Source organism: Anolis carolinensis, chromosome 4 (genome assembly GCF_035594765.1).
Source record: "Anolis carolinensis isolate JA03-04 chromosome 4, rAnoCar3.1.pri, whole genome shotgun sequence".
NCBI lineage: Eukaryota > Metazoa > Chordata > Lepidosauria > Squamata > Dactyloidae > Anolis > Anolis carolinensis.
This window is the reverse complement of record NC_085844.1, coordinates 9,317,572-9,343,226: the sequence shown is the minus strand read 5'-3', so window position 1 is coordinate 9,343,226 and position 25,655 is coordinate 9,317,572. Positions and strand designations below refer to the sequence as shown.

The following is a 25,655-nucleotide window of genomic DNA, read 5'->3' as shown; positions in this document are numbered from 1 at the left end:
AGTTTCTGTTTCAGATCTTGTTGAAGACTTATTCTATAATGTCTTTTCCAACCTATTACTAACTGATGTAGAACCAGTAAATTGTAACAATGTTTTCATGTGAAACATTGCCCAAGGAACAAGATAATTGTCAAAACTAAAGGTAAAGGTAAAGGTTTCCCCTGACGTTAAGTCCAGTCATGTCTGACTCTGGGGGTTGGTGCTCATCTCCATTTCTAAGCCGAAGAGCCAGCGTTGTCCGTAGACACCTCCAAGGTCATGTGGCCGGCATGACTGCATGGAGCGCCGTTACCTTCCCGCTGGAGCGGTACCTATTGATCTACTCACATTTGCATGTTTTCGAACTGCTAGGTTGGCAGGAGCTGGAGCTAACAGCGGGCACTCAAGCCGCTCCCGGGATTTGAACCTGGGACCCTTAGATCTGCAAGTTCAGCAGCTCAGCGCTTTAACACGCTTTGCCACCAGGGCTCCTAGTCAAAACTAGGAGACCTAAAATTCTGGCTGGAAACATCAGATCTGCTGTTCTTAATAAAAGCACCTACCTGACTTCTTGTTTTATTTTTGCTTTTCAGTTTTGAGAAAGATAAAGACAACCTCTAACTACTATTGAATTAATTTGAGTGACTGACTCTGAGTGACTATTTCCAAAATTTATCAAAAGCTCCTGTTTCTGTAAAATGTCTGGATGGTTTTTTTTTTTACATCTTATTTGGTCTAATCTCTGCTCTCTCCTTTTGGTAAAACATTGCCCAAATGTTTGCTCAAACTGAATTCCCTTTTGTATCAGATGTGCATGGTCTGAACCAAAACAGGACTCCACGGGATTGCCTTCTGCACATGTTAAATCAGAAAGATGCTTACTTTCATTCTAGAATCCAATCATGATAGACTGGAAAGTCACTTTGGATATTGATAAAGAATAGCAACATATAAATGCTTGACATTCAAAAAATTGATTCATTCAATGGGCACAGAAAATGAACACTCGGGATCCTTGCCTTGGCAATGAAGTACTGATCTGTAATCTAGGTAAAGCCGGAATTACTTCCACTGTACAGCCATTTGTCTTTATTCCTGGTAATTTATCCAGAAGGCAATCACTGAAGACTCCAAAGACTGAAGTGTGATAACCTGTCAAGAGGAGAGATAAATGTGAGTCCCACTTTAGCTAAAGGTGTTAGAAATAAAGGTTGTTCCGTGGTTTATGAAAAATGAGGTTTTAGCCTTCGCATATTAGCAATTCACTTGGGTCCTATTCATCAGTCGGCAAAGATACAATTAGTGACTGCCTACCAACAATTCCAACCTGTAACATAGCAATTGTTTACACAATTGTTTAGAAATCTCCGAAGTGGATATGAAGTCCTATTTGTCATTACAACATCTACAGACCCAGAGCTCAAGAACCTAGATCAGATGCTCTGATCTCAACAGCACTAGCAAAGGATTCTCATATCCCCACATCCCTGTTGCTGTAAAGATCTGTTGTCAATATAATTTGGTATCTTTCCATCCTATTTGGGAACTAACAAGGGATTAAATATTACTAAGTAATTCTAGACTAGTGTTTCTCAAACTGTGCCTCTCCAAGTGTTTTGAACTTTAGCTACCAGAAATACCAGCCAGCTTACCAGCTGTTAAGAATTGTGAGAGTGGAAGTCCAAAACATCTGAAAGAGCACAGTTTGAGAAACTCTGCTTTAGACTATACTAAATGAATTATTTCTTTTTTAAAAAGCCATGTATTTAAAAAAAAACATGTTGATACATTTTTGGAAGACATTGACAAAAATTAATCAAATTGAATGGAAGGTATCCTTGCCTCTTTGGCAACAAATTCAACTTGAGAAAGATTGTACCTTCACTGAATACTATATTTTTCAGGATTTTTCCTCAGTATACTGTATATGCCAAAAATAATAACAGTATTTAAAGGGACTGCCTTTAGAAACATCCTAAATGAAGATGAACATGAACCCAACATCAAGTTGCAGTTGGTAATCCTCATCAACCCAATTCAAGGAAACTGGGTAAATGGACACATTATATCAACATTGCTGGAAATTCTGGGTTTGCATGGCATTCAATCTACCAGTACTACAAATCTGATTCTCATGGGGATACATTTTGTCTCAAATGTTCTCATAAATAACTAAACTGCTGCCACACACACTCATTTCTTCTTCTCTTACTGTTAAGCTACATATATGTGATTCCTGCACAATCCAAAAATCTACACCCAACACGTCTCCCTATTCCTCCTGGCTCTGCCTGCAAGAAGCCACTGAAACAGGGTTTTTTCTCTCTCCAGTTACTGAACACGCACTAGCTAAAAAGAGATTCTAACTTTCTCTTTAAAAAAACCCTAAGCTTCTTATTTTATCCTTTCCAGTGATAGTTAACCTGTTTTTTCTTGAAGAACAAGATTTGAACCTGAAAAGTTCTTGTCAATTTCAAAGGCAATTAGGTTACTTCAATATTCTCTTGTCAGATCAATTTATTCAATCTAGATTTAAAGCAAAACTAAATAGAATTAAGAGTAAATACTGCAGAACAATTTATCGTGATGTTCCTTTTATTGGTAATCTCTGCATGGCTGAGTAGAATCCTGGTAAATAAATACTAGAACAAGGAAGATTCTCGTTCTCTCACACATACATTCAAACACAGCAGGAGTGCTCATAACAACTGACTTCTGCAGAAGCCTACAACTTTCATTCCAAGGGAAAACCAAAGAAAATAGTTATAAGATTTACCATTAATGGTGATCTGTCCTGCAGACTGAGGAACACCAACAAGTGTAACCGGATAGAGACCAGATTCGGCTGGTAGAGACAGAGCTGCAGGGAGAGATTCAAACTCCACTCCACTTGTCAGAAGGCCCTGAAACAGAGGCAAAGAAGAGTCTATTTAGCTTACATTAACAGCATGCATGTGACAATGTAAATAAGACAATAAATTATGCATTTAATCGAGACAATTAAAATAATTAGTTAGGTCTAAATTTAGTTATTTCAATTCTAATTATTTTAACCATTAAACAACCACGTTAACAAGGAAGAAATAGTTAAAAAATCATATTATTTTATATTGTGTTTGTGAAAACAGAGTAATTCTGGTAATTCGCGACATTTTTTACAATTAAAAAGTGAGGCCATTTGTGCATTAGTTATGATTAATAAACTAATTTCATAGTATTCACTACAATAACTAATGTTAATTAATTTTCTATGTAATTTCTGATAGGTTAGGGTTAATACTAAAGTCTTAAAGCTCTGATCTGCTAGTAACAGAAACTAACATTGAAAAAAACAAACAATTAGCATTTTTAATGTTCAAGAATTGACTATAATCAATGAAGGGGGAAAGCGGGTTAAACTGCTGAGCTATTGAACTTGCTGACTGAAAGGTCAGCAGTTTGAATCTGGGGAGCAGGGTGAGCTCCCACTGTTAGCCCCAGTTTCTGCCAACTTAGCAGTTCGAAAAAATGCAAATGTTTTAGGTACCGCTCCAGCAGGAAGGTAACGGCGCTCCGTGCAATCAAGCTGACCACATGATCTTGCAGGCATCTACGGACAACGTCGGCTCTTCAGCTTAGAAATGGACATGAGCACCAACCCCCCAGAGTCAGACACGACTGGACTTAATGTCAGGGGAAAGCCTTTACCTATAATCATTCTTGCACATGGTTATATTTTATTTGTGGCTATATTTATATTGTTTGTTGTCCTCAAAACATTTTTGTAAAAGAGATATATAAATCTTAAGCTATATTTGGTATGAAACACTTCTGACTTGAATAAATACTCTGACACAACTTAGTGAGGGAGTGTGTGACAATAATAGTAGATGAAACTAATCATATTTATGTTATTATCAGTACAGTATCACCTTTGAAAATATTCATTTACTATCAGATAACATTACATGGTCCATACTTTCACAACATCATGAAAAGCAACTCCATCAGCCAACTAAATATAGTAGAAAAAATCTTGTAAAGCCAACATAAAACAAACTTGTTCTGCAACAGCAAATGTTGTAACAGCTACTGAATGAGTAACTGAAATAGCTGAACCTTAATTTGTAATAAAAAGGGGGAAATTAATTGTTGCCTTTATACAAATGATGCTTGTTTAGAAATTCTGTTTTACACCACATGAAAATATATGGATCCTGACAGAATGCAAAGCACATAAACTGAAATTAGATATAGAGCATTTAGGTCAGACACAGAACATGTAAAATATTCTGATTCTACATGGATCAGTATATAGGAAATCCTATGTAAAAATACCTGAAAAGGAAATTACCATTTCCTACTTGTGCCAGAAAATTAAGCATATTAACAAATACCTTGAAGAACAGGAAAGACCTAAGCAACATTGAGATAGTATACTAAGGTGAAAGTAAACCTAATAAGAAATATTTTTATCAGGACAACTGAGCAAAATTTTGTCCCACACTGCCCTCTAGAGTGTATAATCTTTGGCAATTAAGGTTACTATGAATATTGTTAGCTTAAATGTCCTAAAGGCACCAGGCCCTGTCTGATCTTGGAAGCTAAGCAGGGCCTGACCTGCTTAGTACTTGGATAGGAGACCACCAAGAAATACCAAGGGTTGTATCAGAGGAACGAACTAGCAAACCATCTCAGAATTTTCCTTGCCTAAGAAACCACTATGAAACTCATGGGGTTGCCATAATTCAACAGGTGACCCGAAGGTACAAACACACATTTATTTCAACAAAAGAAAATCCCTAAATATCAGATAAAGAAGGTTGGAGAGATATTTCACCTGCCCTTATCTCCTTACAGCTGTAACTACAAAATAGTTGTAATTTCGAGAAGATGACAACAGGAGTTTAGGAAAATGTGCATTATGTGGAGATGAAGATACCACTTATAGTTCTTTTTCTGCAACACATTGGAACCTGGACTCATTAAATGAAATTGAAAGGGATTACATGTGGCACTGACGAAAGAAAATGATTACTGAAATCAAAATCATTGCAGAAATAAGAAGGGGCGATGGATTTGGTAATCAACAATAACTGACAGTAACAAGTTGCACAACTATGGCAAAGTATGCTCATGATCTAAATATAGTGTTCCCTCACTTATCGCAGGGACTAGATTCCAGGACCACCCGCAATAAGTGAAAATCTGCGAAGTAGGGATGCTATATATTTATACATTATTTTTGTAGTTATACACTATTTTAAGTCTTTATCAACCAATCGTGTGTTGATAAATCGCCTCCTTCTCCCGTTGCTGCTTGGGTTCTTTTTTTCTCCCTTTGGCTTCTCCTTCCTCCCATCCTTAGGCTGTAAATTGTATTTTTTATGATTTATAATATTATTTTAGAGTTTATTGAAAAACCGCAAAACAGTAAATCCGCAAAACAGCAAACCGCGAAGTAGTGAGAGAACACTGTATAGCAAAATATCTCAATCACCCAAAACCCCTGGTAAACAAAATATAAGATCATGAACTCAATCCTTGATTTTAACAACAACAACAACTTTATTCTTATGCCCCACCATAATATCTCCAAAGGAACTTAGTGCAGCTTACAAATGGAACAAATGTCCACAAGGCATAAAAGCAAACACAATCAATAAAACAAAACGCATTAAAAGGAGTATCATTAAAACACAACAACCAAAATAAAACAGACTAAATATTACAAAGCAATACAGATTACATTGGAACTCCATCAGACCAGGTTCCACAAAAAACAAATACCAAAATTCAAAAATGGGCATAAAAAGGCTCGGCATGGGATAGTGCAAAGCTGTACAATCTAAAACAAGGATTCACCCTGCTAATATGCTGGACTCCAGGTTCACATATCCAATTGGATGTATGCACCTAATATATTCAACTAGATTGAGATACAAGGCATATCAGCTTTGGGTCCCTCTGAAGAGATCTCAAATGGGCCAGGGGATAATTCTGCAGCTCCTCCAATCATTTCAAATGATCGTTCTCAACGCATACACATTATGTTTACCATCCGAGAAACCACAATTAACGATAATACAGTTTCAGTTTAGTAGGAATTTGAAACATACCATATTTTCCACCCGAAGTTCAAAAGGCATTGGATTGTATACCATCAGCTGAACCTCACAAACATCTCCCTGGACCCACTGAAAATCTATATAAAAGTAATCAATGTTCTGAGTTAGTTTCATATTTTTCAAAAATAGTCATTCATCTCTTGCAACTGATTCAGCATTAGAGGACTATTCCTCCTGCCCCCAATGATTGCTGGTTGCTCCCCTTCACTTAATAGTGAAAGAACTGTACTTATATAGTTCTCCTTGTTGTCATCTCATAGTACTACACATGGTATAATGATATCACACTGGTCATTTCTCAACAAGACCATTCCAGACATCTAAAGTGAAAAGAACAATAAGCATCTACATTTGAATATTTCTGGCCATAAACACTTGATTTTGACTTACTCTATCATAAATGTTTCATAACCTATGTTGTTTACACAGAATTTTTGTGTACACATCATACATTATGAAACTATGATGTACACAACAAAACATGAGTTTCTATTTGCAGTAATACACACCTAGTGATGTTGTGGTAAGATAGACTGATCATTGGAATCTTATGCAACCCTGTATCTTTCGGATGCTTTTTAAATCATCTGGCTGCTGGAAACTCTCCGGAGTCCAAATTTTTTTCCGAAGGCTTCTCAGCTAAAATTGTGATGCAACTCATAATGATTATACAGAAGCATCAGGTGATGGAGTAAAAGGATATGTCAAATTCTAACACTGACTGGCAGGCAAAACATCTTGCTCTGAAGGTCTTTTTATTAGGGATTTGATCTCCTTCTCAAAAGGAAGATTAACAATCACAGCCTGATGTTGCTTATATACTGAGAGGAGATATTATAATCAAATAAGGACGGAGAGCTCCTCTGAGGATCAGAAAGATCTTCAACAGTTTTTTAAAATGCAGCCCAGCCTTGAATACACATCTAAGATTTTATATGACAGGAAATAATCAAATTTCAACACAGTGATTCTAAAGCTTTTTATTAGCTTATTTATTCATTTAAAATGTATTATTTGTACTGCTTCCCAGGCAAGGCCTCCCAGGGACAACTTACAGAACAAACAGTGTAAAACTGTAAATGAAGTATAGTTATCAGTTTTCTTTTCAGGCATCTCCAGTTTGAAGAAATTAGGCCCTTTTTGAAGGTCCAAAGTACTGGGAAACAAAACTACAGATTTACAGAATGAAGAAAAAACCATTCAGTACCTATATAGCATTGCTGACTTTTCCCCCTCCTTCCATCTAGTTCTGAAGAGGTTATTAGGGACCTAAACCAGCCACTGCTGTCACTACTGGACTGCATGAGGGCAAGCAAATTGAAGCTTAATCTAGTGTTCCAGGTCATTTGAAAGACAAATTAGGGAAGGGTTCATCCTGTGCGGGATGGAGTTACACTCACCCTGAAATCTCGGAATTGCAGCTCAGGTACACTCCCTGCCTGGATGCCCAGGTTTCAGTGATAGCTAGGTGTGGATTTGCACAGTCAAGACTAGTGCACCAGCTGCAACTGTTCTTGATGGTCAGATCTGGGTGTTGTGGTGCATGCATTGATTATACCCAGCTGCACTGCACACTATGTACAGCTATCTTTGCCAACTGTTTGGAAATGTCAGTGGGTCCAAAATACTGCAACAGGGCTAATAACCAGGGCTTGCTACAAAGAACAAAGAGCTCCCTTGTTGCAACAGCTTTATGGCTACAGGCGTATTTCCATACATGGCTGGTTATGAACTATAAAGACCTTGACAGCTTAGGTCCAGATTATCTAAAATGTTTTATCTCCCTATTCAAACCTTCCTGAGTTTCAAGCTTCCTCAGGCAAGAGGATACATCAAAGGTCCCTGTCTTCTTCCAGGATGTTGAACTCTCTTCGACAGGAGGCTAAACGGGTACCCTTTCAACTCTCTGTCTGCCTATGGACAAAGGCTAACCTTTGATGTTGACCTAGCTGTTGCAGAGGAGTCTTTTAACGAGAGACACTTTGCTGTACTTTTACTCTCATAGTTACATTTCATGGAATAATAGAACTGGAAAAAACCACAAGTCCAACTCCATGCTATAACAGAGATAGACAGCACCCCAGCATCTGTTTAAAAAACTCCAGAGGAGGACACTTCACCACTCCAAGGCAGGCTATTCCAGTAAAACACCTCTAACGGTCAGGAACTTCTTCCTAATGTTTAGGTAGAATCTTTTGTTTTGTAATATGAATCCATTGCTCCATATCTTATTCTCTGGAGCAGAAGGAAACAAGGTTGCTCCATCTTTCAAATGACATCCTTTCAAACATTTAAAAATAGCTATCGTGTCTATGGTTTTCAATGCTTTTAAAAATGTGTTTCTTTAAAAGTGCTGCTATAATGAGTTAATTTAATTCTTCTTTTATAAGAATTGCTTTTTACCTGTACTTTTTTCATCTATGCTGTAAGCTATCTTGAATGTGCAAAGATAGCTTTGCAATGATGAACTATGAAAGAGAAAGAGAGAGAGAGAAGAAAAGATGGAGATTTCTAGGCTAGACTTTTTGGATAAGGTAAATGGTAAATGGTTGCTGCGGTGACAAGGTCTTGGTATAGAGATAAACAGGAAAATGTCTTAGTGACAAGGAAAAAACAGTAATGAGAACACAACAAAATTTGTGAGGATACAGAACTTAATCCTGCGATAAGTGTTCTCTGGTTGTTTTTCAGTCTTCTCTCGGTCTTCACTTTTATCTCCTCACTCCACCCATTTCTCTCTGGATTAATATGGTGTTTTTTTAAAGTTTAGTAAAGGAGAAACATTGTGGAAGAATATTGTCATCTCAAGGAAGCAAACTAGATAGTATACATAGTTGCGTCATGTTTGTTTTTTCCCTTTCTGTGTCCTTTAAAAAACCCTAAAGGGCTGAACTTCTCCTTTAGGAGAGCAAATTGTTTTATCTTTCAAGGTTAAAAACTGATGGGAGCCTTGACATGTGGGTCAGATTGTTGACCTTTACTCCCCTTCTGTTATCTTATAAAATTATGGGGAGATAGTTAACATGTCAGAACACTGGTCAAAACAGGTGGAATTAATTAGAAAATTAATCTGAGCAGCACGTAAGGTATAAAAAAAACTGTATATCTCAGTCAATGTTGAACTTCAATGCAGACTGAGATCTGGATATAGTGCTGCATAACCAGCCAAAACCTGGGGTCATCCTCGTCTAGTGGGTATTTCTTTTCTATGCTTCTATCATGCCTGCTTTTGTAAATAATTTTCCTTCTAGCATTATCACCACTTGTGTTTATTGCTTTCAGATTCAACAAAGAACCCTTTTGCCTTTAGTAGAACATTTAAGTATGGTCAAGGAATGTTGGTTTCCACATGCTAAATGCTAAATTATGCTACCTATCACAGCAAATCAGTAACCAATTGGTCCTTAATTTTCATAAGTATTAAAAGAAAATGTTTAGTTAGGTTCTCCTGCAGTCCTCATTATTGATTCCACAAAAGGAAACTACTTTTAGTAGCAGACTCCATAACTAGAAACAATAAATATGAATGTGAAAGTGCCTGTATCAAGTTGTCCAATTAGTTTTGTAATCAAGAGGGTATCGCATATTGATCCAAAAACTGACAAAACATTAGACTCAATTGGTAAATGAAAGCCAGCAAGCCAGTCATGATATGTATCACTTACAAAAACTGGATGCATTTTAAAGAAAATGAGTAAGAGATATAATGATCTCACCTATTTTTTTACTTCTTTCCTCTCCACGGTTGTGAGCAATGATTGGAGAATATATAAAAGGACTCTTAGTTGACATATTCTGACCCAGCAGGCTTTTCATTTTTTGTGGCCGAAGGCTAACAGGAAGGTTTAAGAGCTTGACAGATCTGTTAAATAAACCAATGGTTTTTAGATAGGATGCCTGTAAGCAAGTGAAAATCTCTACTTCACAGTGATAATTAAAATGATACCTGCAGTGAGAAAGGAAACAAGGTACAACATAACACTGGAATTTCCAAGTAAATTAAATGCACAAAAAGCAGTTTACAATTCCCTTCAAGCAAACAAGGTTACTATAAACACAATAGCATTGATTCATACTTAGACCAACAGAAATAAATCTGATCTAATTTAACATCATCTGACCTGAGCTTTTCCTCTAGGCACAGCTATATCTGGATCCAATACTATATCAATGACACTTACTTGAACTTGGAACATTGGTCCCAATGCATAGTCTACCGAGCTCCAAGAAAATGCATGCTCAGTAACAATGCTTGACTGCTTATGTTTCATTACTTATGCCCTGAATGGAAAATCTACTGTTATGCTGGTATTGAATCTCTCCTGACTTTCAAAGCATATATTACAGAAACCTGAAGGTGGTTGATGCAAATCACAAGCTTGGAGCCATATGCAGAGAAAGAAAGTGTAGCACTAGAAGGGCCAAATGTATGGTGTTTTATACCAAAATTGAAGGTGCCAAGAGAGCAGAATGCTGTAAAGTGGAAGTACCTTGACTTCCCGACCCATCAATAAGGTTCCAGGTACCAGTACAGAACAGAACAGTATGAAGGCCCTCAAATTAGAAGAACTGCTGCTAAACTCAAAACTGTCTTCCAAATGAAGAACTCAAAGCATCAAATCCTGGTTCTCTGATCAAGAATAATGAAAAAATGGCAGCAAAAATCCATAGGCTTGAGTAAAAGTGACTTTGCACAGGCAACAAGATGAAGAAGGATGAAGTCAAGTTGGATTGACAATGATAGGTTGAATTGGAGGCCCAGCCAAGACTCTTCAGCTGGCCGAGGGGAATGCACCAATAGTCTTGTCAGAAGCAAAGGTCAAGAAAGTGTAGTCTTTAGATGTCTAAACATGGACAAATGAGAACAAGCTTTGGACTAATATTTAGAGTTATTGTCTCTACCATGGTCATGAGTCAAATTTTAATTATAATACGGATCCCAACCGTAAAAGTATGGGTGATGCAAATAGGTTGAGTATAAGTTCCAATAACATGGTAATCATGTCTTGAGTCCCTATAACAGGGATAAGAGGGAGAATCACAGTATCAGGATTATGAATCCCCCCAAGATAGAGACCTACTCTGATATTAAGAATTAATGAGTTCCCTGACAGGTATAATGCATTCCAGCACCTCTGGAACCAATTGTGTTAAAGCTGAACTTGGGGCTTTGCAATGACTAAGAATGGGGCTTCAGAAGAAGAAATATTTATCAAGAATCTCCCCTTATGAGTAATTAGACCTCTTCTGACTACATAGTCAGATCTCTAGCAATTCTTTAGTGATCGGACTCTAGAGATCATGAGGAAATTGTTATGAGGTGAGAATAAGAGAGCCAGATTTGTCAGGCTCCTGAGTGAAAGTGCCTGACAACTGAAGTCTGGGGCAATTTGGAGGTGGCTTTTGGGGGGATTGCAATTGTTTCTCTAGGATATTGTTGCTCAAACTCTGCTCCTCCAAATGTTTTGGACTTCAGCTCCCACAATTCCTAACAGTTGGCAAGGTGGCTGGGATTTCTGGGAGCCGAAATCCAAAACACCTGGAGGAGCAGAGTTTTAGAAACACTTCTCTAGGGACTTTCCTTGCATAGACCCTTTTTTGTTGTTGTAAATGATGGCCCTGATTTGTCCTCTGACAAGGCTGAAAGAGAGGGCAGAAGCAATTGCGTAAACCAAATGTCCAACTATTGCTCCATGGGTAAAGGATGGCATGATGAGATAGCCACCAAAGCTTATTCTAGGATGCAAGGCTGAAGGACACCTTCCCACTGAAAGGCTTTGAGGCAGGAAATTCTGTTATGCCTCGCTTGCCATGTAACAGTCTGGCAAATCAGGCATATGTCAACTGTGTAGTCTTACCCAGGCATTATGTGAGACTGTTAGAAAATGGAATCTTCATCCCACACTCAAGACACTTTTTTCAGAAAATCTTCATGGCCATAAGTCCACAAAGAATGAGAAGACTATCTGATGAACTAAGTGATGCCAAAATGCTGAGACTTCTCAACAATCCTATCAGGATGACGGACAAAGAGAAACTAGGTTTTAGGGCATGGTTTATATGCATGAGAGGAAAGGAGCAAGGTTGCTGCAAAAGGGGCAAGGTTGCTTTAGAAGTTTCTAAAAGTCTCCACATGGGCACATAATGACTCACATACTTAAGAAAGATTGCCTCTGAAGATGGAGTATTCTTCTTTGGAAGTATTTAAGCAGAGGCTGGATAGTCATCTTTTGAGGGGACTTCACTGTGTCTTCCCATATGGAACTAAATTGCCTTTGTGATTCCTTCCAGTTCTATGATTCTATGAAGAAAACTTGAAGGGCCAACCTCTTTTTCATTTCTTTTCTCTAGCCAGTGAAGTTCACTGCTGATTTTGCTGGGTGCCACAATGCAAAAAATGAAACTTGAGAGGTTCAAAGTTACTGATACATAAGAGACGATTACCTTACAATGGGAAGTTTCGTGAAAGGAACTGGGGGAAGCTTTAGACCATCTGGAAGTGTGATGAATTCCATTGTTCCAGGGCATTTTGAAGTGTAATTTTCTAGACTCTGTGTCACATCTTTCTTTTCTGAAAGAAAACATTTTTCATTAAAGCTTTTCCCGGAATTGTAACACAGCACCTCCCTCACAGAATGCAAAGAGCAATTCAGGACTTTTATAACCTCCTTTATATTAGAAGGGAGTGCGAGAAAGAGAGAATGCACTGAGTATCATCAGCAGAGTGATGAAACTCATTCACAAACTGCAGATAGCCCATTCCAGCAGATCCATATGTATATTAAAAAGTACAAGAAACAGTAAGTCCTGAAAAATTGCATAAACTAATAGCTATGAGATCAAACAATAAATCCAGGCACTATTAGCAGCAAAATAATATCAAAAACACACAAAATGGTGCTACCAAGTCTAAGTCAGGGCTTCTTAAACTTTTCCACTCATGATCCCTTTGGGGGTCAGATAGTAATCCTTACTTCCAGTCATGAATTAATCTCAAGTTATCGCTATATATCAGATTCCCTGCACAATCTAGTCATAGCCCATTTATTCATTTATAACAATGCTTATGAAAGAAATGGTTTTCCAAAACTAAGAAATATGTTATACTGAAAGACAAATCTATATAGAATTTCCAGAACAATTGGACTCAATTTTTATTGTATTTGAAAAAGGGACTGGGTCTTAACAGGTTTTGACCATTAAAATAACCTCGTTTTTATATTTCTGCTTGAGTTTGGAAATTTAACAATATAAATGGAAAATGTCAGATAAAACAAAGTACAGGCAGTCCTTGAGTTACATACATCTGACTTCAAACAATTCAAATGGAATGGGACTGAGACAACAGGACAGGAAAGAAATCTACCCATCAGAAGGGAAATTCACTCCTGAAAGAGTTATCATGGGGGAAAGGTGTCTCCACCAAGGTTTTATCACCAGCCCTTGTTTCTACAAGAAGCCAATTTTTTCAAAATCCAATTATCTCTGGGACAGAAAGGTGAAATCTTTTGAACAGGAACACAGACAGCAAAAAAAAAAAACATCACAGAGATGTTAACCCTTCTCTATGCTATCCAAAGTTTTATATGTGTGTGTGTGTGTGTGTGTGTGTGTGTGGTGTAACACTTAAAAATATACCTGTTCCAATCTGCATACAAATACAACTTAAGAACAAACCTACAGAACCTATCTCGCTCATAACTTGAAAACTGCCATATATAGTTAAGGATGGTTTCTTATCTTTATTTAATTATAGTGGAGTGCAATGGGGAGTCAATTAAATAGAATGTATAAAAGGATACGGTGCAGTCACAAGAATTGTAAATGTATGCATTATATATGCTTATCAAATCGTTAACATCATATGGCTATGTGAAGCCTTTTTATGTGTATATGCACCAGATGAAATCAACTGCAAATAATATGATTAAAAGTTTAAATTATGGATAGATGTAATTTGTGAAATTCAGTATTAAATTCAAATAGCTGTTAACTATTGTATTGAAAAATGAAACCTCAATCAGCCTGGGAAACGTTTCCACTGATAGAACTTTTCCTGTAATATTATCTAAGAAATGATCCACTTCACTAAAATTCCTGTCTTTCTCCAATACCAGTTATAAAAAAAGATGAGGGCTCACATCATTAACTGAATGTACCAAAATTACATTACAGAGTGTACTTTAGGAGAGATATAAAGCCTGAGACAAAGGCATGTAAAGACAGTGCAATTTTATACACTACTACAACAATTCAGAATACAGTTCTCTAAATTGCTGTAGTAGTGTATAAAATGGCACTGACCTTTTCAATCCATGGGTTGGCAAAGTCATTAGGTCTGATCATTATATGAATAGAAAAATATTTTGGAGTTTCAGTCTTTGCTTGGACTGAAACAAAAAGGTTGGTAAGAATAAATATTGCAGGAAGCAACAACGAAAAACAGAGGTGAGGACCTGAACCCAAATTTCCCACACTAGGTGCGGTTCTACATAGACACTTGTAATCCAGTTTGGAAGTGGATCAAAGGGAGCTGGTTTCACTGTGTAGCACCCACAAAAACACCCCAGGAATCGGTTCAAAGTGGACCGGAACTAGACCCATAAACCGCAGTATCCATGGCTAGACAGCTGCAGGCAAATCCAGGGTGGGGGGGGGGGTTCTTATACAGTCTGCTGAAGTACACAGATGTGCTGCAGACAATCAAAGGACATCCTGGTTTTGAGCCCTATTTGGCATATATTCTGATTGGCTGCAGTGCATTATCAGGATTTTTCTGGACTTTCTGATGAATAGATGCGTCCTACAGCGGGCATTGGGTGTATATGTTTTGTGGGCACCCTGCCCATGAACTGGCTTTGAATCTAAAACTGCTCTATGCTCAATCAGTAATTCCAGTCTCTCTAGTCACACACCACCACGTCCACTATTGTTGAATTAAGGAAAACCTGACTTACCCAATTATATCTCACTGCAGGATTGTGTCAAGAGAAATCTAATGCGGCAATGAGACTTTCTCCTCCTCTCTCTCTGATGCCCTGTCATCACTCAAAATCCTGATGGCATCCAAGCCTCTAGACCAGGTTTTAAAGACACTCACTCTTAAATAGCAGATGGAAACCTATTCCTGTACCTATTCAGGCTGATGGAAACAGTTCCGATAACAGAACAAAAGTTTTCAATTCTTCCAATTTACAATATGGGTTACTGTGAGTTTTCCGGGATGCATCACCATGTTCCAGAAGCATTCTTTCCTGATGTTTCGCCCACATCTCTGGCAGGCATCCTTAGAGGTTGTGAGGTCTGTTGGAAACTAGGCAAGTGGGGTTTATATATCTGTGGAATGTCCAGGGTGGGAGAAAGAACTCTTGTCTGTTAGAGGCAAGTGTGAACCCCCCCCCCCCCCCCCAGGCTCTGGAACGCCCTCCCTAAGGAAATTAGGCTAGACCTCACCCTCCAATGTTTTCATCCAACCTAAAAATTTGGCATGTTAACCAAGCTTTTCAATATGTATAGAGCCCAAAGGGTTTAAATTAGGAGACCCTGTGGTTTTTTTCACTGAAAGCATTTTATACGACTGGTTGGTTGCTATTCATTTTATGTCCATAATTATCATAGGGTTGATTGATTTTATTGTGGTATTCTTTTATGTATTGATTATGTAAATTATGTTTTTCCTTTAGTATTGATGTATTTGTATTTATTGCACCTTGTGTATTGCTACATTACGAGTGCTTTGTAAGCTGTCCGTAGTCCCTTTTGAGAGATGGTGGCGGGATAGAAATAAGGATTATTATTATTAATGTTGCAATTGGTCAGCTTGATTAGAATTGAATAGTCTTGCAGCTTCAAAGCCTGGCTGCTTCCTGCCTGGGGGAATCCTTTATTGGGAGGTGTTAGCTGGCCCTGATTTGTTTCCTGTCTGGAATTCCCATTTTTTGAGTGTTGCTCTTTATTTACTGTCCTGATTCTAGAGTGTTTTAATACTGGTACCCAGTGGTCCTGCATTTCTGTGTTCTCAAATAATATGCTGTGTCCACTCTAACCACTTATGCTGGACCACTCTAACTGCCACCGTTAGACTGAAATCCACAAGCATGTGGACAATTTCAACAGAAAGAAGGAAACCATGAAAATGAACACCATCTGGCTACCACAGGGATTCAGAGCAGCTCACATACAGCAGCCATTCAATGCAAATCAACATAACCAACATCATATTCAAAATACATACTAATACATATACAATTTATAAAACTAATCTAAAAATAATATTACAGGATAAGAAAATTGTTAAAATTCCTATAATTAAGGTTAAAAGCCACCACTTTCCCATTGCCATATCTTCACTTATGTATGTAAAAAAGCATTTGGTCTCTTCTACTTAGAGTTTAATAAATGCACCACTTTCAAATCAGAATTTTTATCTATTGTGATTGTCCAGAAAGTTGTTATGCATTTGATCTTTTTAGTCTTCTAGTATCTCATTTTTACAACATTTATTTTACTTACAAGAAAACACCTTCCAAGAAAAAAAATTCAAGCATTTTGACAGAATGAATGGAAAAAGGCTCGTGAATTTCTCATGTCAAGTGAGATTTTATTTATAGTAATATAAATAAATGAGAGGGATCAATGAATGAATGAATGAATGAAGCCAATACCACTGTAGGGCATCATGGCATGGCCATAATACCAGATAATTATGATATCATACTTTATTTTGCCACAAGATACTAATTTCAACAGCCATCTGTTCTTTTCCAAAAACATGGCTTGTACTGCCTCTAGTTAAAGCTTCCAAATTTACAGGAGGCTATTCATTTGGAAATGTCTCCCTGCCATCATTCATTTCAACATTCAGTTTCTCACATCCACAACTAACACTGATGCCAGGTCAAATCATTTTAAGTTCAAACCATGATTTTCAAATGTCTTCAAATGAAGTTTTCTTGGCTAGATAATTACGAAACATTTACTGTATGTCATCCTATAGGTCATGTCATACCATAGTTAAGCTTATTTCATACTTAGTCTTATTAGTCTTTATTAATAAGGTTTCTCAGAAACTGAAAACCTTGTTGAATTAAAAAATATAGCCTGAAAGTAGGACTTGCTAGTGCAACAGCAGTTTCTTCCAAACTTCTCAAATGGTTTTTTCATGCTTCTGGAAAACCTTCTCTGGAGAGTTGCATGGAGAGTGGGAAAATTATTCCACTATTAGATAACTTAATGGAAGCATCCTGTCAACAGAATAACCTCACTGAGTCCCTTCCATATGTCTTAATTTGTTGTTATACAGAAATTATTCATAAGGATGCCACATATTGCAACAACTCATTGAACTTAGTGATTTTGAGGGGCGGCTTGTCATATTCTTTCAAACAGTAATGACTTCCTTCTGCCATGTCACAAAGCAAGACATTTTTATTGACTAACTGGAATGTGTTTATGTACCACATAAAAAAAACTTCTAAGCAATCTAAATGTATAAAACAATAGACATTACCATATCAAAGCAACCAATAAACCAAAGCAAAGATAAAATGGAGTGCTAAAACTGAAAGCTAAACATTAGCAAAATACTTGAAACATTAGTAACTTTGAAAAATATTGTCACTAAAACAATAAACTAAATTTAAAAAACACTAGGTTCATAAAATTAAGAATCGCTCTAGTCTTACAACCCTCTAAAGCAGTGGTTTTCAACCTATGGGTCCCCAGGTGTTTTGGAGTACAACTCCCAGAAATCCCAACCAGTTTACCAGCTGTGAGAATTTCTGAGAATTGAAAGCCAAAACATCTGGGCACCCACAGATTGAGAACCACTGCTCTAAAGACAGGTTGAGTGCCAACGTGGCATAGTGCTTTGAATGTTGTACTCTTGGAAATGTATGCCTGAATCCCTGTTTGGCCAAGGAGACCCACTGGGTGTTCTTTGACAAGGCAAATTCTCTCAACCTTAACGGAAGGCAGTGACAATCATCAGAACAAAAATTGCCAAGAAAACTACATCATAAGGGTGCCTTAGGTTCACTGTAAATCACAGACAACTTGAAGGCACACAAGTGCCACCTGTATAAATATTTTACATATTCCAGCCCATATCATATGATCTCAGAGTGCCTGTTTTAAGCAATTTAAATCACACACAAAAGTAAAGAAATTTATACAGGCAGTCCCCAAGTTACAAACAAGATAGGTTCTGTAGGTTTGTCCTTAAGATGAATTTGTATGTAAGTCAGAACCTTTATTGGCTATTTTACAGCAATAATAAAAATGGCAAAATGAAATAAGGGGGGAGCTAGACGTGGGGAAGGAAATAGGGGGGGAAAGTGAGGGGGAGAGAGATGAGGGGTAGGGATAGGAAATAAGAAAAGAAAAGAAAAAAACAAAAAAAAAGCCCCAAAAACAAAAAAGAGAATAAAATAAAATAAAAACAAAATAGATGTCACTTCCGATCATTGTTGATCTGGTTTCATTTTCCCATGATTTTTTTCTTCGTCTATCTTACATTGCTCCTCTTCTATTTATTCTGTTCTTGGATAGTGATTAATATAATGGTAACTTCCTTAAATACAGTATATCCTTTTCTAGTCTTTTTGTATCTAACATTCTTCTATTCCATTCCAGTCTGTTTCTTTTTGTGGTTTTCCATGATATTTTGACATAAGGTAAGTCAAGCTGTCCATATTTCTTGTATCCAGTAGTTTAGTGTGCCATTCTTCTATTAATGGTATTTTGGCTTGTCTCCAATACTTTGCATATATGATCCTTGCAGGAAGAGGTGCTTCTTCAAGAATCAAGGTCTCAGACCATTTAGGCTCTGAATGCCATCACCAGAATCTTGAAATCTTGAGCTCAGATTACAATCATATTGGTAGTCAGTGCTCCTCTATGCAAACTAGTTGCTGTATTTTGCTCTAGCTAAATACCTTATTTGCACTAGATGCCATGTGATCTTGGAAGCCAAGCAGGGTCAGTGTTACAACCTCATCACATTGGGGGGGGGGGGGGGGGGGGTTGGCCCCTTTTTCTTCTTTTGGACAGGGCCTGCCAAGCACCATGAGGTGACGCTGACTTGGTCCCGCACCTATTCCTCCCAAAGTGGAGGGGAAGCATCGCAAGACGCTTCCTCTGCCACCTCCAAGAGGAAAGTGAATTTTGGGTAGCTCCAACAGAGCTACCCACATTTTGTTGCCCTTTTCTTCATCTGATGGGAAACAGAAATGTTCCTTGTCCCATCCTTAACATGTGATTGTGCCCCACATGGATGTCCTTTTGCTGGCAACTGCGAGGTCCCTAGTTAGAATTTGGATACCATCAATAAATACCAGCTGCTGTAGACAGTAGCATATAATATTCATGCATAAATCTAGAACAGAAGTCCCGCCGGGTAGATGTGGCCCTCCAAGGTCATTTAAACCATCCCCCACCTTAAACGTTAGACTTAGGGTTGCCCTAAGTCTGAAACGACTTAAAAGCACACAACAATGCTAATTACTGTAACCTGACTATCTCATCAGCCAAAAGCAGGCCCACACTTCCCATTGAAATGCTGATAATCTTTTGCTAGTACAAATTATTTTTTCATTTTAAACATTGTATTATTCTTTCATTGTCTTTGCACTACAAATAAGATGTGTGCAATGTTCATAGGAATTCATTCATGTTTTAACTGTTTTCAAAAAAGGAACCATCTGCTTCTTTCAATAGATGGTGAAAGGTGAGAACTTAGTCCAGACATCCTCAAACCGCAGCCCTCCAGCTGTTTGAGCCCCCAACTCTCAGAATTCCTGATCTTTGGCCAAGCTGGCTAGGGCTTCTGGGATCCCTGTCCCTTTGATCAAGGTTTGTTGTAACTGTTGTAACTGTTATTTATTGTTTATTTTAATTGTATAGTTTTACCTCGTTTCAATAATGTGTTTTATTATGCTGGCTATGTAGTGTACGCTGTTGTTTTATGATTGGAAACCGCCCTGAGTCCCTTCGGGGAGATAGAGTGGTATATAAATAAAGTTTTTAATAATAATAATAATAATAATAATAATAATAATAATAATAATAATAATAATAATAATAATAATTGGAGGCCAAAACAGCTGCAGTGCCAGAGTTTGAATGTGCCTGGCTTAGTCCACTCTGGAAAAACCTAAGAGAAGTATCAACCCACTCTGCTCTCTTCACTTCTGTCCTTTTGAATAAATAGGTGAGGAACTAGTAGCAGCTGATAGGGGTGGCTGGCCCCCTGAGGTAGCCACCCCTGGCGCTTTCCCCTCTCTGAAGAATGATCCTTGACTTATCCACAGGTCCATAATTTTGGTCCCAAAACTTGCTATCAACTTATACATGAGATTGACTCATACACAAGAATATACTGTATATTTTCAGAGGAAGAAACTGGCAAAATCACCTCTGAGAATTCCATGCTTTAAAAAGCCTTATGAAATTCATACGATTTCCATTAGTCGACAGGCAACTTGAAGGCACATATAAACACTTTCTGATAATAGCCCAAAAATGCAGCAGATGTTATTGCCTGTAGGAAAACCTCCCAAGAAGCCATGTTCATATACAAGGAAGTTATGCTTCTTTAATACTCTAAGACAATATCAGGATTTGTAAGTCAACCCTCAGAAATACATAGTAGGAAAAGCCAGTTTTAAAATAGGCAAGAAGTTTCCTATTTCAAAATTAAAAGAAATTTCCAAAGCAGTATATGATATGGCACTGAAGAAGGTGTACGAAATAGCTACTCAACCAACAAAGGTAAAAAATTCCACAATATATGCCTAAAGTAGGAGCCCCGGTGGCAAAGTGCGTTAAAGCACTGAGCTGCAGACCGAAAGGTCCCAGGTTCAAACCCCAGGAGCGGCGTGAGCGGCCGATGTTAGCTCCAGCTCCTGCCAACCTAGCAGTTTGAAAACATGCCAATGTGAGTAGCTCAATAGGTACTTCTCTGGTGGGAAGGTAACAGCACTCCATGCAGTCATGCCGGCCACATGACCTTGGAGGTGTCTAAGGACAATGCCAGCTCTTCGGCTTAGAAATGGAGATGAGCACCAACCCCCAGAGTCAGACATGACTGGACTTAACATCAGGGGAAACCTTTACCTTTACTATGCCTAAAGTTATTCTTTGGATCCCATCTTTTAATATCATCTATACATACTATAAAATATGCTTTTCATTTAAAAAATACCTTGATCTGAAAGAAAATCCAGCATTGTTTGCAAGAGAAAGGATAGGTGTCGAACAGAAAGTGCTGGGTTTCCCATTCTTCTAGAGGCATACACTAATTCATGAAGCAGACGCATCTGTACAGCAGCCCAACCACGATGGGTTCCTTTAAAAAGTCAAGAACATTGGTCATATTAATAAAATCCCCAAACGGAACAGAAATCACCATTCAGTGAACAACACCTTTTTTACATAAGCCTCAAGTCCACACAAATGGAGAGCAGTGCTGCAGTACACAGAAAATGACTCATCTGCTAAACCCAATTTCACAGAAAAGCATCCTATGATGGAGGCAGATCATCAAGTATAACATCCACAGTGCTTCTCAAAACATTTACCTTTAGTAGGGTTTTTTAGTCCCAATACTCTTAAGATCTCTGCTGTCAATATTTCATACCTGTACAATAACGCAGGTAGAATAGGTGAGGGTGAAGGCTTGCCTTTACCAAAAGCCAATTGCTACAGCCTCTTCTAGCTTGGATGCTCTTCCTCATTAATAGCATTCACAAACATGCCCACATTCTAATGTTGTTCAGGCACACATATCCCTTCTTTCATCTGTGAAATGTTGGAAGGTACATAATACTGCTACTGAGTTTAAGGAACTTCAGTTAAACTGAAGTATCAAAGTTCTCCATAGATCTCCAACTCATCCTGCACAATCTACCCTTTTTTCCACTATAGTACATCAGAATATATTTTTAACACAGTAAACAACTTTTTGCCATCTGGAAAAATCAGTTTAATATTTTCCATTCATCGGCTAAATTACAAAGCAGCGCAGAACACAAATAATAATAATCAGTCAGATGTTTATTAGTGTTCTTGAATTCCAAGACATGTTTTCTCTCAAACCTTTTCTAGTCATTACTATATCATTATCACTTAATTTAGTCGTTCAAGCTAAACAGCAATCACTTCATTATTATTCTCTGAAAACAGGACTTAGAAACTCATTAGTCAAATCCCAAAACATGATGTTTGATGAAAAATTTGCTTCCCACAAGGACAAGAGTTCCTTCTATCCACAACAGACTTTTGATGCAGCAGAGGAATCCTGCTGGCAGGAGGAGGGAGGAAACTTTTCTCCATTCCTTCCTCTCCTGAAGCCCCACTCCCGGACTATTCTGAAGAACTCCACAACCCACTAAAGTAGGTTCTTGAGAGTCCAGAGTAAAAGTAAAAGGTAATAAACAAAATATTCCTCCCTGCACTTCCAACAGCACAAATAATTCTGGACCCAGCCTGTGGTATAGTCATATAAGTGCTGGACTATAAAATTTGGAAACCAAATCTGAATCCCTGCTTAGCCACTGAAATCCACTGGGTGACATACTCACAGCCTCGGACACCCCCATGATATCGCCTTAGGGTCTCCTAAGACAAAAATGACTTGATACCATACGACAGGAAAAAAAATGTCTCAATACCATAAAAATGTTTGAACAAACTATTAAACATTTTAAAAGCAATCTTCAGATGTGTTTATATACGTAGTAATACTTTTTAAAAACTGTACAATCTTTACTCAAGAAAAAGAGCTGATACTATTGAATGAAATACTCTTTTATACTAGGCTTCTTGAAATGTTAATACACAAATGGATTTTATTATATAAATTTGCAGCATTTTCAGAAAAAAGAAATTGAATCACAGCCTTTTATCAACATTAAAGTGCACCTGTAATAAGCATCTTTCCCATTACCACGTTTCACATCATGATTTTTCCCTACAAGCGCTTGTATGTCCAGCTATTTTGAGGTATTTTTTAAAATGGCAATTTAAAAGTAACATTTTGATATACACTAAGATGTTTATTTATTTATTGACTGTTGTAGACTTTTAATTGTCCATTGTTTTGTTGAACTTTTAAAAGAATTATCTATTAATTCATTTTAAAGAGGTTTAGCATTACAGATTATTTAACTGTGTGTGTATAATTAGAGAGAGATGGAGACACATACTGATGTATTCTTACATTTTTAATCTACACTGCTTTTAATAAATGATCTTGAAGTCTCCTTTTGGATAGAAAAAGTGGGGTATAAATAATAATAATAATAATAATAATAATAATAATAATAATAATAATAATAATAATAATATAGAAAGAATACTTATGCCTCAAGTACCACCTCCCTGCAGCAAAGAACTGGTGGGATCACAAACCTGCAAAAGTATTGGAGAATGAGCACGCAAAGATACTGTGGGACTTCCAAATCCAGACTGACAAAGTACTGGAACACAACACACCAGACATCACAGTTGTGGAAAGGAAAAAGGTTTGGATCATTGATGTTGCCATCCCAGGTGACAGTCGCATTGACGAAAAACAACAGGAAAAACTCAGCCGCTATCAGGACCTCAAGATTGAACTTCAAAGACTCTGACAGAAACCAGTGCAGGTGGTCCCGGTGGTGATGGGTACACTGGGTGCCGTGCCAAAAGATCTCAGCCGGCATTTGGAAACAACAGACATTGACAAAATTACGATCTGCCAACTGCAAAAGGCCACTCTACTGGGATCTGCTCATATCATCCGAAAATACATTACACAGTCCTAGACACTTGGGAAGTGTTCGACTTGTGATTTTGTGATACGAAATCCAGCATATCTACCTTGTTTGCTGTGTCATAAAATAATAATAATAATAATAATAATAATAATAATAATAATAATAATAATAATAATAATATACCTATATTGCAGAAAGGGGAAAATGATTATGGTGATCACCATTTGATTTGTGATCTACTTTTATTCATCTTTTAATTAATGCCATAAACATTAAACAATGTGAATTTTAAGGTGGTAGCGATGCTTTAGGAGAGCGAACATAAGACTCTGTGAGACCAGGGTCTATATCCCCTCAGTCATGGAATTTCACTGGCTGATATTGGGCAAGTCACACCTTCCCATTGTTAGCAGACAAATAAGGCAAATCTTCTCTGAATAAATATTCCTAAATAATCCTAGGATAGGATCACCACAAGGCAAAGTCAACTTGAAGACATATGACAACAACAGATGCTTATTTCCCCTCTGAGTTCATCTGTACCTTTGCTGAAATCTTTAGGATCCAAAGACAGACTGTAACCAGGAAGAGTCTCCAGAAGGAGTTTATAGCAAGCTCTCCAGCCAGGCTCAGTTATGCTAGGTGCCACACACTGCATTGCTGCCACACGCTTGAAAAAAGCAGATTTGCGATGAAATCCAATACGCTCATAGAGCTCAGAAAGAATACTATAACGCTGAATCTTTTCTTCTTCAGAAAGCTGCAAAGTTTAAAAAGAAATCCAGTGAAGAGTTTTAATACAGAGAAGTTGCATCCAAAACTTGACATATCAAACATGAATGTATCTAGACATTCAGTCTTAGAGAAAAAATAAAGAACATAAAATAAAGAGAAAATAAAGAAAATAAAAACTTGAACCATTGAAGATAATCTGCCCTCGAGCACATGTATGTTTTGTTAAACAGTGACGATCATGGGAAGGCCAAAGAATGACTTGCCTACAGAACCAACACACAGATTTTTTCCACACTGCATTTTATTTTACATAAGCTGTAGCTTGATTTTCAGTCTCTGCTATAACAGTAATGTTTTTTTTAAATCTTGCTATGTGCATGTAATTTAGTATGCTCTTGTGGTTACATTCTATTTTCAAGATGTGCTCAAATAGGAAGACAGGCTGTAATAAACAAAATGAGTAATATTTGTTTGAAATGTATGGAGCTGGATCTCAACTTCAGCAGATTTTTCTTTCACAAATGTAATTATTTGAAAGTTTGTAGATGCCTTTGCCACTGATCTTGAAGTATTCCTTACATTGCCTCCTAGCATGACAACACTCCCACAAAACCCTCCTGCACTGCTGTTGTCCTTCTCCTCTCTCTCCTCCTCCTGCTCTCCATCTCCTTTCCCATCTGCAGATCCCTCCAACCCATGGTGCGTGGCATCTGTGACCAAGACAGCTTCTACCAACTGCTCACCTGCCTCCTCCTTATTCTGCCCAAAGGGATGAAACTGAGATCTCCACCTCTTTCCCCACTATCATCCCAACAATGGATGATATCCTCAAGGGGAGAAAGCAAAGAAGATAAGTGGATGACTGATGTTGCTTCTTCTGTGATCTTCACCTTCTTCCCTGTTGCACCCCCATCCCCTTTTCTCTTTAGCTGGCCTCCACTTAATATTCTATTGGGGGGGGGGCACAGAAGATGGAGAAGTGCTTGATGTTACTGCTTCTGTAAATTCCTCTTCCTTCTCCAGTTACCATAATCCCTTTCTCTCTTGCTAGTTCAGCTTAACATCTTCATGGAGATGA

The 25,655-nt window shown here is 37.7% G+C and overlaps 1 protein-coding gene across 6 annotated transcripts in view; it reads right to left on the bottom strand.

The window, feature by feature from the left end:
* Nucleotides 1–25,655, bottom strand: part of trappc9 (trafficking protein particle complex subunit 9) — a 299,446-nt gene that overhangs the window by 250,839 nt on the left and 22,952 nt on the right. For all 6 annotated transcript variants that reach the window (XM_062979970.1, XM_062979971.1, XM_003219482.4 and 3 more), the window contains 7 exons: nt 24,386–24,602; nt 21,289–21,432; nt 12,531–12,657; nt 9,803–9,948; nt 6,078–6,163; nt 2,756–2,882; nt 999–1,131 (listed from right to left, as the gene is read on the bottom strand). In XM_062979970.1, coding sequence (XP_062836040.1) covers nt 999–1,131; nt 2,756–2,882; nt 6,078–6,163; nt 9,803–9,948; nt 12,531–12,657; nt 21,289–21,432; nt 24,386–24,602 — 980 coding nt within the window. The remainder of the gene's footprint in view (nt 1–998; nt 1,132–2,755; nt 2,883–6,077; nt 6,164–9,802; nt 9,949–12,530; nt 12,658–21,288; nt 21,433–24,385; nt 24,603–25,655) is intronic.